Source organism: Trachemys scripta, chromosome 7 (assembly GCF_013100865.1).
Source record: "Trachemys scripta elegans isolate TJP31775 chromosome 7, CAS_Tse_1.0, whole genome shotgun sequence".
NCBI lineage: Eukaryota > Metazoa > Chordata > Testudines > Emydidae > Trachemys > Trachemys scripta.
This window is the reverse complement of record NC_048304.1, coordinates 60049168-60070000: the sequence shown is the minus strand read 5'-3', so window position 1 is coordinate 60070000 and position 20833 is coordinate 60049168. Positions and strand designations below refer to the sequence as shown.

Sequence of the window (20833 nt, the reverse complement as noted above, 5' to 3'; positions counted from 1 at the left end):
CCGTGTGCTATGACTCTCTCACTGGAGAAACACACAGGGAAGACGGTTCGGGGAACGAGGAAGATGACGATGGAGGTACTGTAGGTAGCTCACAGCAGCAAGGAAGCGGAGAAACCGGTTTCCCCAACAGCCAGGATCTGTTTGTTACCCTGGACCTGGAACCAGTAACCTCCGAACTCACCCAAGACCCTCAGGGCACACAGGAGACCTCTGGTGAGTGTACCTTTGTAAATATTTGTAAACATTACACATGATTTAAAAGCAAGCGTGTTTAATGATTAATTTGCCCTGGCAATCGCGGCCAGTACATCTACTGGAAAAGTCTGTTAACGTGTATGGGGATGGAGCGGAAATCCTCCAGGGACATCTCCAGAAAGCTCTCCTTTATGTACTCCCAAAGCCTTTGCAAAAGGTTTCTGGGGAGGGCTGCCTTATCCCGTCCGCCATGGTAGGACACTTTACCACGCCAGGCCAGTAGCACGTAGTCTGGAATCATTGCATAACAAAGCATGGCAGCGTATGGTCCCGGTGTTTGCTGGCATGCAGACAATATCCATTCCTTGTCTCTCTTTGTTATCCTCAGGAGAGTGATATCATTCACGGTCACCTGGTTGAAATGGGGTGATTTTATTAAGGGGACATTCAGAGGCGCCCGTTCCTGCTCTTCTGAACAGAAATGTTCCCCGCTGTTAACCATGCGGTGGAGGGGAGGGGTGAAGTGATCATCCCAGAGAATCGTGTGTGTGTGTGTGGGGGGGGGGTGGTTTACTTGTGTTTGTGCCGCATGTTAACCGGGAAACTGCAGCCCCCTCCTTTTACATTGAAACCCCATTTTAAATGGACAACCCAATTCATCCTTGAGATGGGAAATGCGCTGCTGTTTGCAACCTTTCCCGCATGTTAAGAAGGTTAAATAAGCCAAAACACTGTGGCCTACGATGGCTGCCTGCAAGCCGAAATATGCGACCTTGTAATGAAAGAGTGTACCCATTGTTCCCTAAAATGTGTCTTTTTTAACCACCTCTCCCTTCTCCTCCACCAGCTGCAAATGTTTCTCCTTCGCAGAGGCTCGTGAACATTAGAAAGAGAAAACGTAAGACGAGGGACGAGATGTTCACGGAGCTGCAGATGTCCTCCCACGCTGATAGAGCACAGCAGAATGCGTGGAGGCAGTCAATGTCGGAGATGAGAAAAGTCCAACATGAACGAGAGGAGAGGTGGCGGGCTGAAGACGATAGGTGGCGTCAGCTTGCAGACAGACGGCAAGAGGCAATGCTCCGTCTGCTGGAGCATCAAAGTGATATGCTCGAGCGTATGGTTGAGTTGCAGGAAAGGCAGCAGGAGCAGAGACCGCCGCTACAGCCCCTGTGTAACCAACAGCCCTCCTCCCCAAGTTCCATAGCCTCGTCACCCAGACGCCCAAGAACACGGTGGGGGGGCCTCCGTCCACCCAGTCACTCCACCCCAGATGATCGCCCAAGCATCAGAAGGCTGGGCTTCAATAAGAGTTAAAGTTTTAAAATGCAGTGTGTCCTTTTCCATCCCTCCTCCCCCACCCATCCCTGCTACCTTGGCAATTATCCCCCTACCTCTGTAAGGAACTAATAAAGAATGCATGAATGTGAAAAAACAATGACTTTATTGCCTCTGCAAGCGGGAGGGGAGGGGAGGGTGGGGTGGGGTGGTTGGTTTACAGGGAAGTAGAGTGAACCGGGTCGGGGGGGGGGGTTGGAGGGTTCATCAAGGAGAAACAAACAGAAGTTTCACACAGTAGCCTGGCCAGTCACAAAACTCGTTTTCAAAGCTTCTCTGATGCGCACCGCGCCCTGCTGTGCTCCTCTAACCGCCCTGGTGTCTGGCTGCGCGTAATCAGCGGCCAGGCGAGTTGCCTCAACCTCCCACCCCGCCATAAATGTCTCCCCCTTACTCTCACAGATATTGTGGAGCGCACAGCAAGCAGCAATAACAATGGGGATATTCTTTTCGCTGAGGTCTGAGCGAGTCAGTAAGCTGCGCCAGCGCGCTTTTAAACGTCCAAATGCACATTCCACCACCATTCGGCACTTGCTCAGCCTGTAGTTGAACAGGTCCTGACTCCTGTCCAGGCTGCCTGTGTATGGCTTCATGAGCCATGGCATTAAGGGGTAGGCTGGGTCCCCAAGGATCACGATAGGCATTTCAACATCCCCAATGGTCACTTTCTGGTCCGGGAAGAAAGTCCCTTCCTCCAGCTTTCGAAACAGAGCAGAGTTCCTGAAGACGCGAGCATCATGTACCTTTCCCGGCCATCCCACGTTGATGTTGGTGAAACGTCCCTTGTGATCCACCAGGGCTTGCAGCAGCATTGAAAAGTACCCCTTGCGGTTTATGTAGTCGGTGGCTTGGTGCTCCGGTGACAAGATAGGGATATGGGTTCCGTCTATGGCCCCGCCACAGTTTGGGAATCCCATTTCAGCAAAACCATCCACTATTGACTGCACGTTGCCCAGAGTCACTACCCTTGCTATCACCAGGTCTTTCATTGCCCTGGCAAATTGGATCACAGCAGCCCCCACAGTAGATTTGCCCACTCCAAATTGATTCCCGACTGACCGGTAGCTGTCTGGCGTTGCAAGCTTCCACAGGGCTATTGCCACTCGCTTCTCAACTGTGAGGGCTGCTCTCATCTTGGTATCCTGGCGTTTCAGGGCAGGGGAAAGCAAGTCACAAAGTTCCATGAAAGTGCCCTTACGCATGCGAAAGTTTCGCAGCCACTGGGAATCGTCCCATACCTGCAGCACGATGCGGTCCCACCAGTCTGTGCTTGTTTCCCGGTCCCAGAATCGGCGTTCCACGGTATCAACCTGCCCCAGTAACACCATGATTTCCACATTGCTGGGGCCTGTGCCTTGTGAGAGGTCTATGGCCATGTCAATTTCCTCATCACTCTCGTCGCCGCGCTGCAATCGCCTCCTCGCCTGGTCCGGGTTTCGCCTTGGCATGTTCTGGCTCTGCATGTACTCCAGGACAATGCGCGTGGTGTTCATAGTGCTCATAATTGCCGCGGTGATCTGAGCGGGCTCCATGATCCCAGTGCTAGCTATGGCGCCTGGTCAGAAAAAAGGCGCGAAAGTAGTATCTGATGGACCAGGAGAAGGAGGGCGGGAGGGAGGGAGGGCCGAGTGACGACATGGCGTACAGGTACAGGAACAGGGAGAAACACAAACAACTGTCACACAGAATGGTCCCCCCAAAGATTAAACTGGAAACCCTGGGCTTAGCAGGCCGTTGATTTCACGGAGGAAGGGGAAGCAAATGAACACAGAACAAATCTATTTTTTACATCTTAAGGTGGCAGCCGACGCTGCAGCATGAGTGACAGCCATACCAGTATGACGATGACGGATACCAATCATAATATGCCATCATCTGCCAAAAGGCAAGGGGCTGCTGCTGTGTAGCAATGCAGCCCCACGTCTGCCAGCCCCACGTCCGCCAGCACCCAGCATCGCCCTCGGCCTCTTCTGGGTGCTTAGCAGACAATATTGGGCAATTGGCAGAAAATAGTATATTATGACTGGTAACCGTCATCATCGAAACAGTAGCATGTCTGCCCAGGTGGCCATGATTGACAGCCATACCAGTACGACGACGACGGGTACCAGTCATAATATACCATCGCCTGCAAGGGGCTGGTGCAATGCAGCACTACGGCTGCCAGCCCCACGGCTATCACTCATGCTACACCGTCTACCGCCAAAAGGCAGTTAGCAGCTGCTGCTGTGTAGCAATGCAGTCCCACGTCTGCCGGCACCCAGAGGACATATGGTGACGGTGAGCTCAGCTGAGCTGAGCGGGCTCCATGCTTGCCGTGGTATGTTGTCTGCACAGGTAACCCAGGTAAAAAGGCGCGAATCTATTGTCTGCCGTTGCTGTGACGAGGGGGGAGGGGCCTGACGACATGTACCCAGAACCGCCCGCGACACTGTTTTGCATCATCCGGGCATTGGGATCTCAACCCAGAATTCAAAGAAAAGGCGCGAACCGCTTCTCGGCTCGAGCTGTGGCGCAAACGTAGTATCTGACGGCCTAGGGGAAGGAGGGAGGGGGGCCGAGTGACGACATGGCGTACAGGCACAGGGAATTAAAATAAAGAACGGTGGCTGTGCATCAGGGAGAGACACAAACAACTGTCACAGACTGGTCCCCCCCAAAGATTAAACTGAAAACCCTGTTGACGGAGGGAGGGGGAAGCAAATGAATACAGAGAAAATCTATTTTTTACATCTTAAGACGACGGTGCAGCGTGACTGATAGCCCTCGGCATCTTTCTGGGTGCTTGGCAGCAAATACTGGGCGGTGTATGACGATGGTCTTCAGGCCTATTGCACGAGCTGCTGCTCAGGGAAGACTCTGCTAACGTGCGATGACCCGACTTGTAATAGGCCGGCTAACAGTCATAATACACCATTTACTGCCAAAAGGCAAGCCCCACGGCTGCCAGCACCCAGATCGCCGATGAAGGCTACCAGTCTACTGCACCGTCTACCGCCAAAAGGCAGTTAGCAGCTGCTGCTGTGTAGCAATGCAGTCCCACGTCTGCCGGCACCCAGAGGACATATGGTGATGGTGAGCTCAGCTGTGCTGAGCGGGCTCCATGTTGTCTGCACAGGTAACCCAGGTAACCCAGATAAAAAGGCGCGAATCTATTGTCTGCCGTTGCTGTGACGGGGGGAGGGAGGGGCCTGACGACATGTACCCAGAACCGCCCGCGACACTGTTTTGCATCATCCGGGCATTGGGATCTCAACCCAGAATTCCAAGGGGCGGCAGAGACTGCGGGAACTGTGGGATAGCTGTGGGATAGCTACCCATAGTGCAATGCTCCGGAAGTCGACGCTAGCCTCGTACTGTGGACGAGGTCTGCCGACTAGAGCACCTAGAGCATTTTATTGTGTGGACATACACAATCGGCTGTATACAACCGATTTCAATAAAACCGGCTTCTATAAATTCGAACTAATTTCGTAGTGTAGACATACCCTTAGTCTCCTTGGGCATTAGTTCTGCATCTGTAAAAAGGGGATGATAGCACTGCCCTACCTCACGGAGATGTTGAGAAGATAAATGCACCAAAAGCATAGGTGCTCAGCTCCTATAGTCTTGAAAGTTTATAGAAGTGGCCAAGAAAGGTAAGATCGACAGTCTCTGCCATAAAGACCTTACCATCTAAACAGACAAGACACATAGGGTAGGGGAAAGCGATGTTACAAGCAAGCAGAATGAAGAGTGTGATAAATGTCATGTTAGTTCTATGGTTTTCTTCAAAATTCTTTGGGTGGGATTTAGCCAAATGGAAAGACTTTGTTGGCTGTAAAATATACATCTTCATTAACTAATTTTTTCCTTTTTTTTTTTATTATTGCATCTTAGTTGCAATACCAAAGTTAAGGTTGAGCAATAGAGAGGAGGGCTTGAGGAAATTAGTTATGCAGGCAAAACTTAACTTCAGTAGGTCCCAAACAGGTCTTGAATTTTAATGTAAGAGATAATAGTGTTTCTTCTGAAAGGGCAGTGGACCAAATTCTGATCAATTACACATGCTAATGCTGAGTAATTCCATTTTAAGTCATTGGAATTACTTAAGATTTGCACCATTGTATCTAAACAGAATTTGTTCCTTCATATGTATTTGTTAGCTCTTTTGGGATGAGATAGTACTAGTCTCGGCCATAGTTATTTTATTTACAAAGAATACTTAGTTATTTCAGATGCTTTTTAACACAACCGGGATAACAAATGCACAGTTCAGTTGGTCTTAATTTGGCATCTTAATGCTAAATTATTGACAACAAATCATTCTTTTTACAGGTGAAACTAATTCGTGAAATTGCAGCATGCCATGGCATTCTAATTACTTCCTATTCATACATTCGATTGATGCAGGATAATATCAACAGCTATGACTGGCATTATGTGATTTTAGATGAGGGTCATAAAATCCGGAATCCACATGCTGCAGTTACACTTGCATGCAAACAGGTACGGTACCAGAAAACAAACCAAATATCTTCATTTGTAATAGTTTTTTAAAATAATTTGAAAAATTTAAGCTCAGAATCTGATAGTAACCGTGGATTGGTGAATCATAAAGTCATAGATTTAAATCTTAGCGAAGAATAAAGGCATATGTCATGAGGCTTTCTTTTAAAATCTTGCTTGGATACTTAATTTATTTGGCATTTTTAAAATTGTTTACAATGGTCACTAAAAATCAATAGTGTTATCATAATAGGATAAATTCAAAGTTTTATTAGAATTTGCTGTAAATTAGTGCTAAATGTGGGTTTAAATCATATATATCCAAAACAGATTATGTTCATTTTAGTTTGTGGAGTATTAATGGTAAGTCCTGTTTGAGCTATCCGTTTGGTAGACAGCATTGCACAAGAAGCTTATATTCATTTCAGAGAAAATATGCTATATATTTTAAAATGTGACAACTCATTGATGTGAAATTGGATAGCCTCTGCGTTAGGAATCTGTATTACAAGCCAACTCTTGTCCCTGCCAGCAGGTAGGGGATCTTGGGGGACAACTATTGCACTGGTGGGGTGCAAAATAAACTCTATTAAGAAAATGCAAAAACAGGGAAAATTCAATAGTGAGGGGTATGGGGTTTGTTAAGGTAGACAGTTGTGGAGGGGTTTCTTTTAGTAAATAGGATAGGGGGTTTCAATAGTGGGGTACAATACAGTGGGGTACAATACAGTTGGTAACCAATTAACACTGAAGTATAAATGTAACAGGTAGCTAACAATTTCTATGTAAAGAATGTGTCACAGCAGCATATAACCAACTAACAGTATGGGTAAAATGTGTTAAATAACCAACGACTTTAGGTAAAAAATGTGTCACAGTGGTGTAAATGTAAAATGTGAGGTGTGTTAGAGAGAAAAGGGGTAACCAATGGGGTTTTATGCTAGACTTCAGTAATACAGTTGAGGTTTGGCAGCAGTGGGAATGGGGTGAGCACGTGGGGGAAGGGATTGAGAGAGAGAGAAAGAGAGAGCAGACAGGCTGCAAGTTTAAACAGCAGAGAGAGAGAGAAAGAAAGTGGTAGAGAAGTGAGGTTGGGGGATGGGGGAAGAGGAGCACGTGGTGGAGGGAGATTTAAACTCAGGGAGACACAGAGAGCAGACAGGCTGCAAGTTTAAACAGCAGAGAGACAATTATACAGAACATAGTAAAATCTTATCTATGATTTAACTTAACCAAGACTACACAAATTAGCAAGTAACAAAACACAATGCAACAATTCTTTAAGCCTAATTTACAGAGTACAATGCAAGCAATTTCCTAAACCTAACTTAACCACAGCTATGCAAAATGAAATTACAACTTATCTAGACTAAAAGCTAAATCTAACCTAATGGGTGCACCTTATACTAGGGGTAGTTCCAGAGGGCAGACTGGTGTGTGCCCAGGATACAGCTCCAAAGGGGGGGAAAGGGGGGGAGTGTTTAACTAGTGGTGGCTCTAGCAGTGGGGTGGCTGCAAGCTGGCAGCCCAGAATACAGTCCAGGAAGGCACAGGCTTATTTCTAGCAGCAAAGGCACAGCGGAGCAAGAAACAGATTACAGATACAGACCAAGGAGTTAGCTTGGATCTGCCTGCTGGGGGAAAGAAAGCCAGCAGGTAAAACAAGGGGGGTGTGCAAGAGGTTTTTCTTTACCAATCCCCAAAGCAGTAGCAGGAACAGTAGTTTCAGCATCAGAGGACGCAGAGAGGACTCGATTCGCTTACAATAATCAGGAGATCTCCAGGCACAAATTCGTTGTTCGTGGGAGGGGAGTTTAAAAATGGGGGTACGCTCCAAAACAACAAGAGCGGGGAGAGGGCCCCCCAAAGACCCCTAGCTGATCAGACCAGGTGGCAAAGCAAGGACCTTCTCCGGGGGTCTGATCAGAAAATGTCTGTTTTTAAGAGCAAACTCAGGCAGTTTCCCGCCAGTAACTTTGATTGGCTCCTCTTGATACAGGGGAGGAGAGAAGGCAGGGAAAGGTTGCAGGTAAGCATAGGCAGGCCTGGGCATATTCTGAGCCACAGGTATGACTCCTATGCTTAGCTATGTGGCCACTTTAGGTCTTGCATACCTGGGCAGAGCACCCTACACCGAGCCGGGTCCAAACAAAGAAGCTAGACAAAGGGGCGAAAGCCTCCCCCCCAGCAGAGCAATGGCTCCAGTCAGTCTGCACAAGCCATTGTCATGATCAGGGCCAGGCTGTGACTTTGGTTAGTTCCATGGCCGGGGAGGTGGGGGGGCGGCCACACAGCACAAATAGAACAGCAGGGGGACAGCTGTAACAGACAGATAAATTCAAAGTTTTATTAGAATTTGCTGTAAATTAGTGCTAAATGTGGGTTTAAATCATATATATCCAAAACAGATTATGTTCATTTTAGTTTGTGGAGTATTAATTGTAAGTCCTGTTTGAGCTATCCGTTTGGTAGACAGCATTTCACAAGAAGCTTATATTCATTTCAGAGAAAATATGCTATATATTTTAAAATGTGACAACTCATTGATGTGAAATTGGATAGCCTCTGCGGTAGGCATCTGTATTACAAGCCAACTCATGAAAATGTCTTACTACTAAGTTGTTTTGTTTTATATTTATAGTTCCGCACTCCCCATCGAATCATCTTATCTGGCTCCCCTATGCAGAATAACCTAAAGGAGCTCTGGTCCCTCTTTGACTTTGTATTCCCAGGGAAATTGGGAACACTGCCTGTCTTCATGGAGCAATTCTCTGTTCCAATAACCATGGGAGGATATTCCAATGCCTCTCCCGTGCAGGTAAAGATACAGCAAAATATTTTTACTAATTGATGGTCATTAATTTGAAGGAAATAGTTTGCTGTGTTGTTTCAAAACTCACTTAAAAATGTATATTATATTGGATGTCTTATGCCCTGATCGAGTAAACACATTTACATACATTATATATACATATATAATATATATTTTTTTCACTGTTTGGGTTTAAAACATTAGCAAAATGCTGTAATATTTGAATTTCAGACACTGTAGAGAAATGTTTAAATCCATACTGAAAATGGTTTTCATTTAAAAACAATTAAATTATTCCCATCCTATTAATAGCAGATTTTGTGAAAGTATTTTTAAACTAAATCTAATTTTGGAGCATAAACTGCCTCGGATTATTCTTTTAAACATGAGTATATCTGTTAATCTTTGCAGTTGTTGCAGTTATGGCAAGTATTTTATTTAGCTGACTTTTAAACATTTACCTGCATTTGCATTTATTAAATTAGTTATTAGATTGTTTGTAAAGTTATCTGAAGATTAAAAGTTCTATATAAATGCTTAGAATATAAATTATTTCTACTATAACATTTCTGGTAATGTTTTATGCACACATTTTTCTATAATTTTATCTTCATTCTGAGTTTAAGTGCTTCCCTTGTCTGAGGCTTGGTAATTTACTAAATTGAATGGCCAGTTGGATTTTTATGTATCAATAATTTATTATATTCTTTGTTTTGCTTTAAGAGAATTGAGGGTATTTTTAGCCATTATGTACAGTTAATACCCATCTCACACATCCATTACCCATTACAGAACCATATGCTCCATTTAAGGCCAGAATGACCTTTAGTTTCTGTGATCATAGGGATTTTCTTATACCGATTTTTTTAATAGTCTCAAGTGGGCACTAATCTTCACTTATTGTCTGCTACCCACCATTGCTTCAGGCTTCGTTTTGATCTTCAGTCTGTAGATGAGCAGTTCTGTGTGTGGCTTTTGGTTTATGCAAGCTTACACACACGGATTCATTGATAAAAGGGACTTGCCTAGGGGGAAGTGTGTCTTACTAGCCAATACATCTATAATTTCTGGTCTCCTTTCAGTGGAATAAATTTCACCAAATTAAGCCAAAATAAATTAATGGTATCTGATATGAGAGAGTCTATTTATTAAATATTATTGTTGGCTAACATGAATTCATTACAAATCACATTATATTGGTTACTAAAAAAACATTACTGTAACTTCATATATCTATTAAAGGGTAGAAAATTGAAATAATGTGTCTGCTTGTGCCATCTAGTTTTTTTTTTTTTTTTACTTTTTCCTACTCCTAGGTAATGAATCTCATTTAAATAAAAACAAAAAAACCTCTACATTAAGAACTCCCTTAAATGCTGTGTTTTTTTCCCTTCTAAAGGTAAAAACTGCCTACAAGTGTGCATGTGTTTTACGGGACACCATAAATCCCTACTTGCTGCGGAGAATGAAGGCTGATGTGAAAATGAGCCTGTCACTGCCAGATAAAAATGAACAGGTTTGTTTAAAATATATATAGTGTTTGATCCTTTGCCTCCTGAAATCCATAGCAAAACTTCAGTTGATTTTGTTGAGAGCAAGTGTGGAAAAAGAGCATAGAGAAGTTAAAGCTACACATTTTAACTTCTCAGTAGTGGCATAAGGCTAATGAGCTGGGGAAGCCAAAGTGTGTCTAGCAGCTTGAATATCAATGGAGATATTTTATTTTGTAGGTATTTATAAATCACCTGATTACCATATCATCTGGGCACAAAAGTCTGATGGAATTCTGTAATGTGGAAAGTATCTGTTTTCATCTTAAATAAGGAATTGTAGCCCCACAAATCCTACAGTTTACAGCCTCCTCTATGATCCAGCATGCAGTGCTTCATCTTGACCTTGTATTCTCCGCACAGCTATGCATCCATGTTAAAGCAAAGGGCATGTAAGGTGCATTCTAGTCTATTTTATGCAAATTGGTTTCAGCCCTTGGGCTCCTGGAGAGTGATCAGTGCAGCCCTCAAATGGCCAGACTTTTGCATCCTAAGAACAGTGCCTGTAGGGTACCTCTTGTGGTATGTTCATTATCAGAGTTATCATAAGAAATGTTGTTCCTGCTGTTATGAGGTTCATTTGGCCAACAAATTATTACAGGGAAATATGTAGTGTGACAGTAGTTCAGGTTGCAAACTTGTTTCCATTCTGACCCCGTTTGTACATGCTAATAACCTTCCAAAATCTTCCCTTCTGGGACTGAAATTTTCCATGCTTGTTCTGTGCCTGAAGGTGAATGTTTTTGGGAAGGTCTTGAGCTAAATTCCTTCAGCCATTCTTGTGTTAATGAAAGGGTTGTGTTTTTTTAACAAAAAAAATAGACATCTGTGACTCCCAGGAGCCACTGTTTCTAGTGTGGGTTAGGGTTTACTTCCTCCCTGCATCAGGCTTTGTTTCTCTACCGCACCCCTTTTTCTTCCTTCTCCCCTTCTTGCTCCCCTCACAACTGCTCCTTGATATGCTTCTCCCTTCAATTTCTACCACCTTTAGGCATCTAAGACAAGTAGTCATACTAGTGATTCCACATTGGGACAGTGTCATGGAGTGGGCAGTGAGTTAACAGGGGAGATCGTTGTGTCTGCTGTGAAGTCTCATGCTCTCTGTTCAGTCAAACTCTGGAACATGGCTTCAGTACACTTTAAAGAATGTAGGCTGCTTCCCCCTAAAGAACACATTCCAAAGTGAATTAAAATCATTTGATTTTTCTTGTCAGTCACAGACTCATGTGTACATGAGTTTGACTTACAGCATAATGTTTGTTGCCTTGCAGGATGTGAGTGAGTGATTTTGTTCCATTTTAGCCCATCAGGCAATGTGAAAAATCATTATATGATCACGTTCAAAGATTAATGACAGAACAGATTACATATGCTAACCTATTGTTTACCCATGAGATCATAAGGGGATTGCAGGTTTTAAGGGACATAACAGATACACTGTACAAAGTGCTTCCAATACTTAGTATTCTATACATTCCACTTTAAAAAGCCCTTGCATTAAGGGAATGTTAAGATTGCACAGTTAAGCAATGAAGTCAGGAAATCGGAAAGTGAAGCTTGCATAAATAAATGCAGTTGGAGAAAATTATGAACAACTGAGAAGGGCACAGAATGGATGCTGAAACTCATCCCTAACTATAGCATTTGCCCCCTACAGATACTGTACCTTTTTCTAAATGTTTAACTTCTGATGGGCTCTTATTCTTAATTTTGCACTTTTGATGGATCAAGAGTTCCTCAGTGAAGCTTTATTCTTTTTTGTTTGTTGCACATTTCATATCTCATGAAGTTGAACGGTAACTGGATAAGTGCACGATATTATTTATTTTATTTTTTTAGGTTCTGTTTTGCCGTTTGACAGATGAACAACGGCAAGTCTACCAAAACTTCATTGACTCCAAAGAAGTTTACCAGATTCTCAGTGGAGAAATGCAGGTTGGCATTAATTAAGGTAGATGATGACATGTAAGAGTTTAAAGATAGCCATCTGGATAAAGGTGCTGACTGCCCTTTGGCATTTTTCTAGCTGGACTCTGAGCAGGATCTTAGAGGGGAAACAAAACAAAAACCTTTATACCCAAGATGTCCCCAGAACCCTTTACATAGTAATGAATTAGAGGCTAGTAGTAGAGTGACTGAGGAAGACATTATGTGTTGAACAATAGCATGCACACACAACTGGATATTAGAACCAGTTTTGCTGAACGAGGGAATGCTGGCCAAGGAGGTGGGTTGCCATTTCTAAAAATCACTAGGATCTTCATCTTCCACCCAAATACAAATCATAGGTAAAAGGACTTCTTAACTTTGCAGCTTTTGCCTTAGTACGTGCCCTGAAGTGTAAACAACCTAAATCCTGGTGTTGGCTTTCAACTTATGACCCTCTGTTCTAGAAGTGAAAATGCTGTCTATAATGCATAGTGGTATCCACAGAAGGAATGTAGCCTATAGATTATACTTCAGATATTGAAAAAATTATGAATGATGATGAATATCCACTATGAATGACAATGAATTGTTATTGGGCCAGAAAATGAGTGAGTGTCACTCTCTACAGCCTGGGAGTTTGTGCACTTACCTAGGATGTGGGAGATCCAGGTTCAAATTCTTGTTGTAGTAAGACTTCAATTATTTTATTAAAAGTAAAACTGTTTAAGAGGAGAGATTGAAAACCCCACAAAAGAATATCCCATTGCCCAGTGGCCAGGGCACTCTCCTCTATTGGGGGAGATCCAAGTCCAAATCCCTTCTCTACATATGGCAGAGTTGAACCCACATCTCCGACATCCCAGGTGAATGCATTAACCGTATGTAGAGCTTCTGGTTTGGGGGATTTATTTATTTCATTTTTCCAGGTTTATTTTTTAACAATTTTTCAGTTCTCTGTAGATGTCCAAAAATTGGGGGGGTTGGGCCTTTCTCTTTGTTTATACAGTAATGAGTAATTTCTACACAGTAGAGCTCTTTAGAAATTACACACACACACACACCCATAGTCTGCCTTACTGCTCAGTATAGACAAATCAGTAGGTACAATTAACCAGTCCCAGTGGTTTTCCAGTGTTTTGTTTTTGTTTGTTTGTAGCCAGGGGTGTTTTATCAGTTAAAACCAAAAATCAGAAGTCCTATTTATAAGGGGGTACCACCACCTCTGCCTCTTCTGGCCATTTTGTGAGTCCTTTAATTACTTTTGTCAAAATGCCTGAAACTGTAAATGAAATTTTTTAGGTAGAAACAAAAGATTTTGTTTTGATATTACTGAAACATTTAGCCTTCTTTAGCTTGGTTGGAAGTATTTGAAAAATGTGATACAAATTCACGAATAGTTTCAACCTGAAACTGAATTTTTCTGCAAATAAACTATTTAATCTGAAAAATTTCTCCCAGGAATCATGTGTTCCTTCTGATGTATTGCCTTATTTTGGAGGGATGGTAGTGAGGGCAGCTATTTCAAATTGCAGCTTTTGTTATACTGAGTAGTAGGTAGAAGAATGTGTATAACGGAAGTATTCATAAGTGGGTTTTTACCTGCATCGTATCTTAATATTTACCTAGAAGTTGTCCTTTACTATCTAAATGTTTGCACATTGATGTAGTGTTTAACACTTCATTGGGCCTTTAACAGATTGGTTTGGTGCTCTGACTCACTCAATTCTACAATGCTGGGGCAGTTGCTTTTGCAACTACAGTTTTCTCAGTGGAGAGAGAAGGGATTATACTTATGGTATTTAAAATGTCTAATGAATAATAGAAAAGAATCCATCTAATGCAGTGATGTAAGCAGTGGTCATTATCAGCCTCCTACACGTGTTCTGTTGAAACATGTTGAGACAACCCACTCTTAAGTAAGTGTGGATTCTAGAGGTTGTACTTGCCAACATGGGAAACTTTCTTTTCATCTTCAAATTCTCTCCCAGCATTTGTGCATTTTTGTCTTGAATTGATTTTCATGATCTTGTCTGTCACAATTTTCCTATTTTCAGAAGAAAAAAAGAAAATTGTGACAGTGTTTTTTACTGAAAATATAGCATCACTTATGAATTTGCACCACTTTTGCGGGAGAGAAATTCATTTTATGAATAAAGAAAAATGAACCAATTCAATAATACGTTTAACTTTTTTCCCTGGGTTCTTTATTATTTTTATTTTTATTTTTTCCATCTTGGCTCAGTTAGTGCAAACAAATCAGTTAGGACCCAACCTATGCACAGAAACAATTTGTACTTGCTTTATAAGTCCAGCTGCATATATAGCAGCTTTTAGCAGGTGATATATTTTGAATATCTTTACTGGAAGACCATGTAATGTGCACTTGGATGGAACTTCTTAGCTTCTGAAGCGCTAGAAAAACTATGACTAATACGGATTACATGAATGCAGAAACTGTTTTAGAATGTTTGTAACATCACCAAAATGGGTTCTCATATAACACAGTATTTCATTTGGCAACTGTATAATACCTTTTACTGAAATGGGAACAAAAGTATTCTGGTGTAAAAACCAGAGCACCAGTATTCACCTGCTCAGTGACTATCAGTTTGGTCCATTATTGTCTCTTCTTAAATGTAACCCATGGTAGAATGAAAAATTTGCAAGAAAAAGACATTTCTCTCCTGTATTCTGTAGGTTTTCTCTGGACTTGTAGCCTTGAGAAAAATATGCAACCACCCTGACCTCTTTTCTGGTGGTCCCAAGATTTTGAAAGGTGTGCCTGATGATGAGTTAGAAGAAGCAGATCAGTTTGGATACTGGAAACGTTCTGGAAAAATGATAGTGGTAGAGTCCTTACTGAAAATATGGCACAAGCAGGGTCACAGGGTGCTGCTATTTACCCAGTCGAGACAGGTAAGAACATCTAACAAACTTATTACAGTTATGCAGTAACTGCAGTAAAAAAAAACAAACAAAAAAAAACCCACCTCCACCAGGTTAGATGTGTGTGTGATCTAAAAAGACCTATCACTAGAAGCTAGGATATTTTGTGGATTCCTCAAAAAAACAAAATTCCAAATTATCCTGAAAAGTGTCAAAGTGGGAAATTTCTTTGATTCTTAGATGTAGCATAACGGGAGGGTAGACTTCTACACACTTCAGTTCCATAAACTTTCTTAGCATGATAGTGTATACCAAGTATTGCCCAAGTAAAATATGTGGAGCCAAATATTGCTGTCACTTACGTGAGTGTAAATGAAAACAAGTCCTTTTGAAACCAATGGAGTAACTCTGGATTTACACTGGTGTAACTAAGAGTGGAGTTTGGCACAGTACTACAGTACAAATAACTGTCTATGATAGGGCTTCACATGCCCTGTGCCATGAGTCTTTTTCTGATTCAGTAATAGCTGGTTACACATCATTAGGTATTCCTGCCATGTCTTTAATTCTCTCAGAATTGTACTGAGTTTTTTGCTGTTCAAGGGGAGTTCTTACAATTTGGAAGTTTGAAGTAATATCTTTCTTGCACTTCATATTTTGGTCGGAGTGGTAAATGCAAATTGCAGCTTCCATTTTGCCTATCACTTCTTTTATAAAGTTGTTCCTTGGCTCGACACTATATATTTTTTTAATGAGATCACAAGTTTGATTGATAAAAGTAATAGTGTTGACATAATATACTTAGACTTCTGTAAGGCGTTTGACTTGGTACCACATGACATTTTGATAAATTGCTAATACTATATAAAATTACCATGGAACACATAAAATGGATTAAAAACTGACTAACTGATAGGTGTCAAAATGTAAATATAAATGAGGAATTATCATTGAACAGTGTGTTTCCAGTGGAGTCCTCTAGGCATTGGTTTTTGGACCTATGCTATTTAACTTTTTTTTTTTTTTTTTTTTTTTTTTTTTCTCCAGTGACCAGGAAGAAAACATAAAATCATCACTGATAAAGTTTGTAGCTGACGATAAAAAAAAAAATTGGGGGAGTAGTAAATAATGAAGAGGACAGGTCACTGATTCAGAGCAATCTAGATCACTTGATAAACTGGCTGCAAGCAAACAGCGTTCATTTAAATACAGCTAAATGTAAATGTAGACATCTAGGAATAAAGAATGTAGGGCATACTCTATCCTGGGAAGTAGTAACTCTGAAAAAGATTTGGAGGTCATGGTGGATAATCAGCTGAACATGAGTTCCTAGTGTGACTTTGGCCAAAAGAGTTAGTGCAATCCTGGGATGTATAAATAGGAATCTCAGGTACGAGTAGAGAGGTTTTTTAACCTCTGTATTGTGCTGCTGGAATACCGTCTCCTGTTTTGGGTCCAGAATTCAAGAAGGATATTGATAAGTTGGAGATGGTTCAGAGAAGAGCCAAGAGAATAATTAAAGGATTAGGAAACATGTCTTATAGCAGTAGACTCAGAGCTCAATCTATTTAGCTTAACAAAGGGTTTATGGGGTGACTTGATTATATTCTATAATTGGGGAACAAATATTTAATAATGGGCTCTTCAATCTATTAGCAAAAGGTATAACATGGACCAATGGCTGGAAGTTGAAGTTAGACAAATTCAGACTGGAAATAAGGCATACATTTATAACAGTGAGAGTAATTAACCATTGGAACAATTTACCACGGGTCGTGATGGATTCTCCATCACTGATCATTTTAAAATCAAGATCAGATGTTTTTCTAAAAGAGCTGCTGTAGGTATTATTTTGGAGAAGTTCTGTGGTCAGGCCAGAAATCAGAGGGGTCAGGAGGTTATACTAGATTATCTTAATGGTCCCTTCTGGCTTTGGAATCTATGAATCCCAAGTAACAAAGAATGGTATAAATTACCTGTATAGATGCATGAGTGTTTTTCTGATTTTTCTTGTCCTGTTCTCCTTACTGAATGTTCCAAAGGTAAAGGCTACTGTCCTGCTTCTTTTTTGGGTGATGTGATGTTAGCATCTCTCCCTCCTGTGTCTCTGTTAGTGTATTAGTGTCTCCATTTTAGATCTACAGTGTTGTGGAAATGAAAACATAGTTTAAAATAAAAAAATCTCTAGCCTTAAGTTTGGATGGTAATGAATGCTGTGGTCTCTACTATTCTTGTACTTTCCAAAAACTGGGTTCCTTAAGAGGAAGGAGTAATGTTTGAATTGGAAAGGGTATTAAAGCATGTGCAGCATGGCTGTTTTCTGGGGCACATTTGTAAATCTTCAGCCATGTACAGTATACGTCACTACCTTCTTAAGGGCAGAGGGGATAAAAAAGGTCCACCCAGATGACCAGCAGTTTGTCCAAGCAAGACGGGAAGTTGAGCCTCATCAGCATCTACTCTCCTGGGCCAAAAAAGTCACTTGGAAGCCTCTCCATGTGATATGGCCAGTTAGGGGAGAACCATTCTCTGGCATGGTCCCCCTGCAGAGTAGCAGAAATAGGCTGAAATGTTTAATGCTGACAATTCGGCATTGATGTTTTCTGTCCTCCATTACATGGCTGCCTGGCAGCTTTGGTAACCTATGTGGAGTGTCTGATGTAGGCACTTGTACAGGCAGAGCCCATAAAACTGTTCCATCCCACAAGTTCAAAGTGTATACGTGGCTTTCCCTTCTTCCTTGTTCCAGAAATGCATGACTTCACCTTGCCTCTGTGGGTTCCCTGGAGTGTTCCGCCCCCTCCCTGTTAATTGGTCTTTTGAGGCCATGCCCCTTGCTGCATTCTGACAGGGCAAACACTCTCCTTCCCAACAAGAGGATACGTCACATATGTTTTACAGCTTCATATACACCTCTACCTCGATATAACGCTGTCCTCGGGAGCCAAAAAAATCTTACCGCGTTATAGGTGAAACCACGTTATATTGAACTTGCTTTGATCCACCGGAGTGCGCAGGCCCCGCCCCCCTGGAGCACTGCTTTACTGCGTTATATCCAAATTTGTGTTATATCGGGTGGCGTCATATCGAGGTAGCAGTGTAATTCGTGAATTTTCTGTTCTTTAGCCTTCATAAGTCTCCCCCCCCATTCCCACCCAGGAAAGCATGATCTATCCCTTCAGTTGCAATTGCTGTTAATACCAGAAATAGTTTTGACTTGATCAAATAGTCAGTTAATCTTCATACCTGGATTTCATTTAAATCCTTTCCATCACAATAGATGCTGAAGATCCTTGAAGTATTTCTGAGAGACAGAAACTATTCCTACCTCAAGATGGATGGTACCACGACAATTGCATCTAGACAGCCACTTATAACAAGATACAATGAGGTGAGAAATTGCAACCTGTCCATAAATTCATATTGATAATTGATGCCTGAGTAGACTACGTGGGGCATTCACTCTGGTCAATCTGGTCTAAGGAAGCAAGCTTTTGGCATTTGAGTTGATTCAGAACTGCTTATCTTAGTGTGAAGGGAAAGAAATCACCATTTTTCTCAAACTGAAGTTTGGTTCTCTGTTAAAACAAAGCCCAAGACTGAACAAGAAAGAGAACTTCATTGTGAAAGAACAAATCAAGTTTAGACGGTTTAAAGTGTAATTATGGTCAGAAAAGTGAGTGAGCAGGCAAGGCAATGCACTCCAAGTATCTACTCCCTCTACATCTTTGTCATATCTCCTGACTTACCTGACAAAATCAAGCTTTTACACTTGTTAGCATAGCAGAGCCAATACACCCATGGAAAATCAAGCTAGATTCTTTTCTGTCTCATGCATTGCCAACAGAAGGAGTAGCTATGGTCTAATTATAGAATCGCTGTTACTTGGGATGAAGAGGCAGAGAGATCCCAGGAGTTTGTAACACCAACATATGTCATTCTCCACTGAGGCAACCACTGCCATTATTAAGATGTCAGAATGCCTGCAAGAGATCAGCTCCTGGATGAAGAGCAGCTGGCTCAAACTCAACCCAGGCAATACTGAAATGATACTGGTTGGAGGGGGGAAATGTTTCAAAGCACTAACTGTAACACTGTTTCTCCACATTCTACTGAAGGTGTATAGCCCCTATTTGTCAAAGTGAGACGAAGCTTCTGCATCTACTTTGACTCCTCACCTAAGTTCCCTGTAAGCTGCATGGCCGTGCAGCAGCCTATTTAACACTGCGCAGGCGCTCAGGAACCCACCCAGGGACCTACCAGGGGAGGGGCGCCCTGCCCCAGCCTAGCCCAGCCCCCAACCTGCCACAGCCGGGACAGCCTCCCCGGCCCCAGCTATGCCACAGCCCAAACCTGCCGGGGCATCCCTGCTCCAGCCTGAACCCAGCCACAGCTGGGGCAGCGTGGCCCGGCCAGAACCCAGCCGCGGCCAGGGCAGTGCAGTGCAAACCCAGGCAGCCCGGGCCCAGCCCCAGCCCCAGCCCAGACCTTTCGTGGCTGGGATGCCCCTCCCTGAACCTAGCCCCGGCGGGACGTGCAGGAGTCAGGGGAGGGTGCCTATCCTGCGGCCCCAGCCCCAGAGCTGCCGTGGCAGGGAGAGGCACCTCTCCCCACCAAGCCTGGGTGCTGCTGTGGGGAGAGAGGGCTGGGGGGAGTCCTCTCTCCCCGCCGTAGCCCCAGAGCACCCTCCTACACCCCAAACCCCTCATCCCTGGCCCCACCCCAGAGACTGCATCCTCAGCTGGAGCCCTCATACCCCTGCACCCCAACCCTCTGCCCCAGCCCTGAGCCCCCTCCCAAACTCCAAACCCCTTGTCCCCACCCTCCACATGAATTTTATGTGCACCGATGTGAAGGAGATGTGTCACATATCACTTCCATATTGGTGCACATAATAAAATTCATTCCGCACATGGGAGGGAAAAGTTAGAACACTGCTCCTCACTGCGGTATGTCTACACTTTGAGCTTGGGGGTGTGATTCCCAGCTCGAGGAGACATACTCACGCTGGCTCAATTAGAGCTAGCATGCTAAAAATAGAATATAGCCATACGTAGCACAAGCAGCAGAAAGAGGCAGCCGCTTCAGGTATGTATCTAGTGACCAATGGGCATGTACTCAGTCCGAGTGTGATCATCTTTAGAAAACATTGCAAAACCTTCCTTCCCTTTAAAAAAAAAAAAAAGAGTCCACCATAGCAAGAACGGCATTTGTAACACAGATACCCCCTTCCAGGTGCCCTTCCCCCTACAAAAAATTAATTAAAAGGCCTGAAACAAACCAACAGACAATAAAGCTAACTGGAGGTTGAGATTTTTAACCTTAGAATAGGAAAAGTCCACTAAGGTCTTCAATATTGCCCATCCATTTTACATGGAAGGTGCTCAGATGCAATGGTGATGAGTGATGATATAACACCCTAAGACAGATAGGTAATCATTTGAAAAAATAATAATTTGACTTGTAAACTAGATCCAGAAGTCCTGGAGAGGAAATATTTTCTGCTTCCATAGCACCTTTAATTTAGGAACATAGGAATTGCCAGATTGGATCAGCTCCATGAGCAATCTAATCCAATATCCTTTCTCCAATAGGGACCAGCACCAGCCGCTTCAGAGGAAGGTGCAATAAACCC

The 20833-nt window shown here is 42.9% G+C and overlaps 1 protein-coding gene across 1 annotated transcript in view; it reads left to right on the top strand.

Annotated features, from left to right (window-relative positions):
• The window catches only part of ERCC6 (ERCC excision repair 6, chromatin remodeling factor), an 85114-nt gene that overhangs the window by 52175 nt on the left and 12106 nt on the right, over positions 1–20833 (top strand). The window contains exons 8-13 of the mRNA XM_034775387.1: positions 5851–6021; positions 8663–8839; positions 10233–10349; positions 12223–12318; positions 15010–15228; positions 18479–18589. Coding sequence (XP_034631278.1) covers positions 5851–6021; positions 8663–8839; positions 10233–10349; positions 12223–12318; positions 15010–15228; positions 18479–18589 — 891 coding nt within the window. The remainder of the gene's footprint in view (positions 1–5850; positions 6022–8662; positions 8840–10232; positions 10350–12222; positions 12319–15009; positions 15229–18478; positions 18590–20833) is intronic.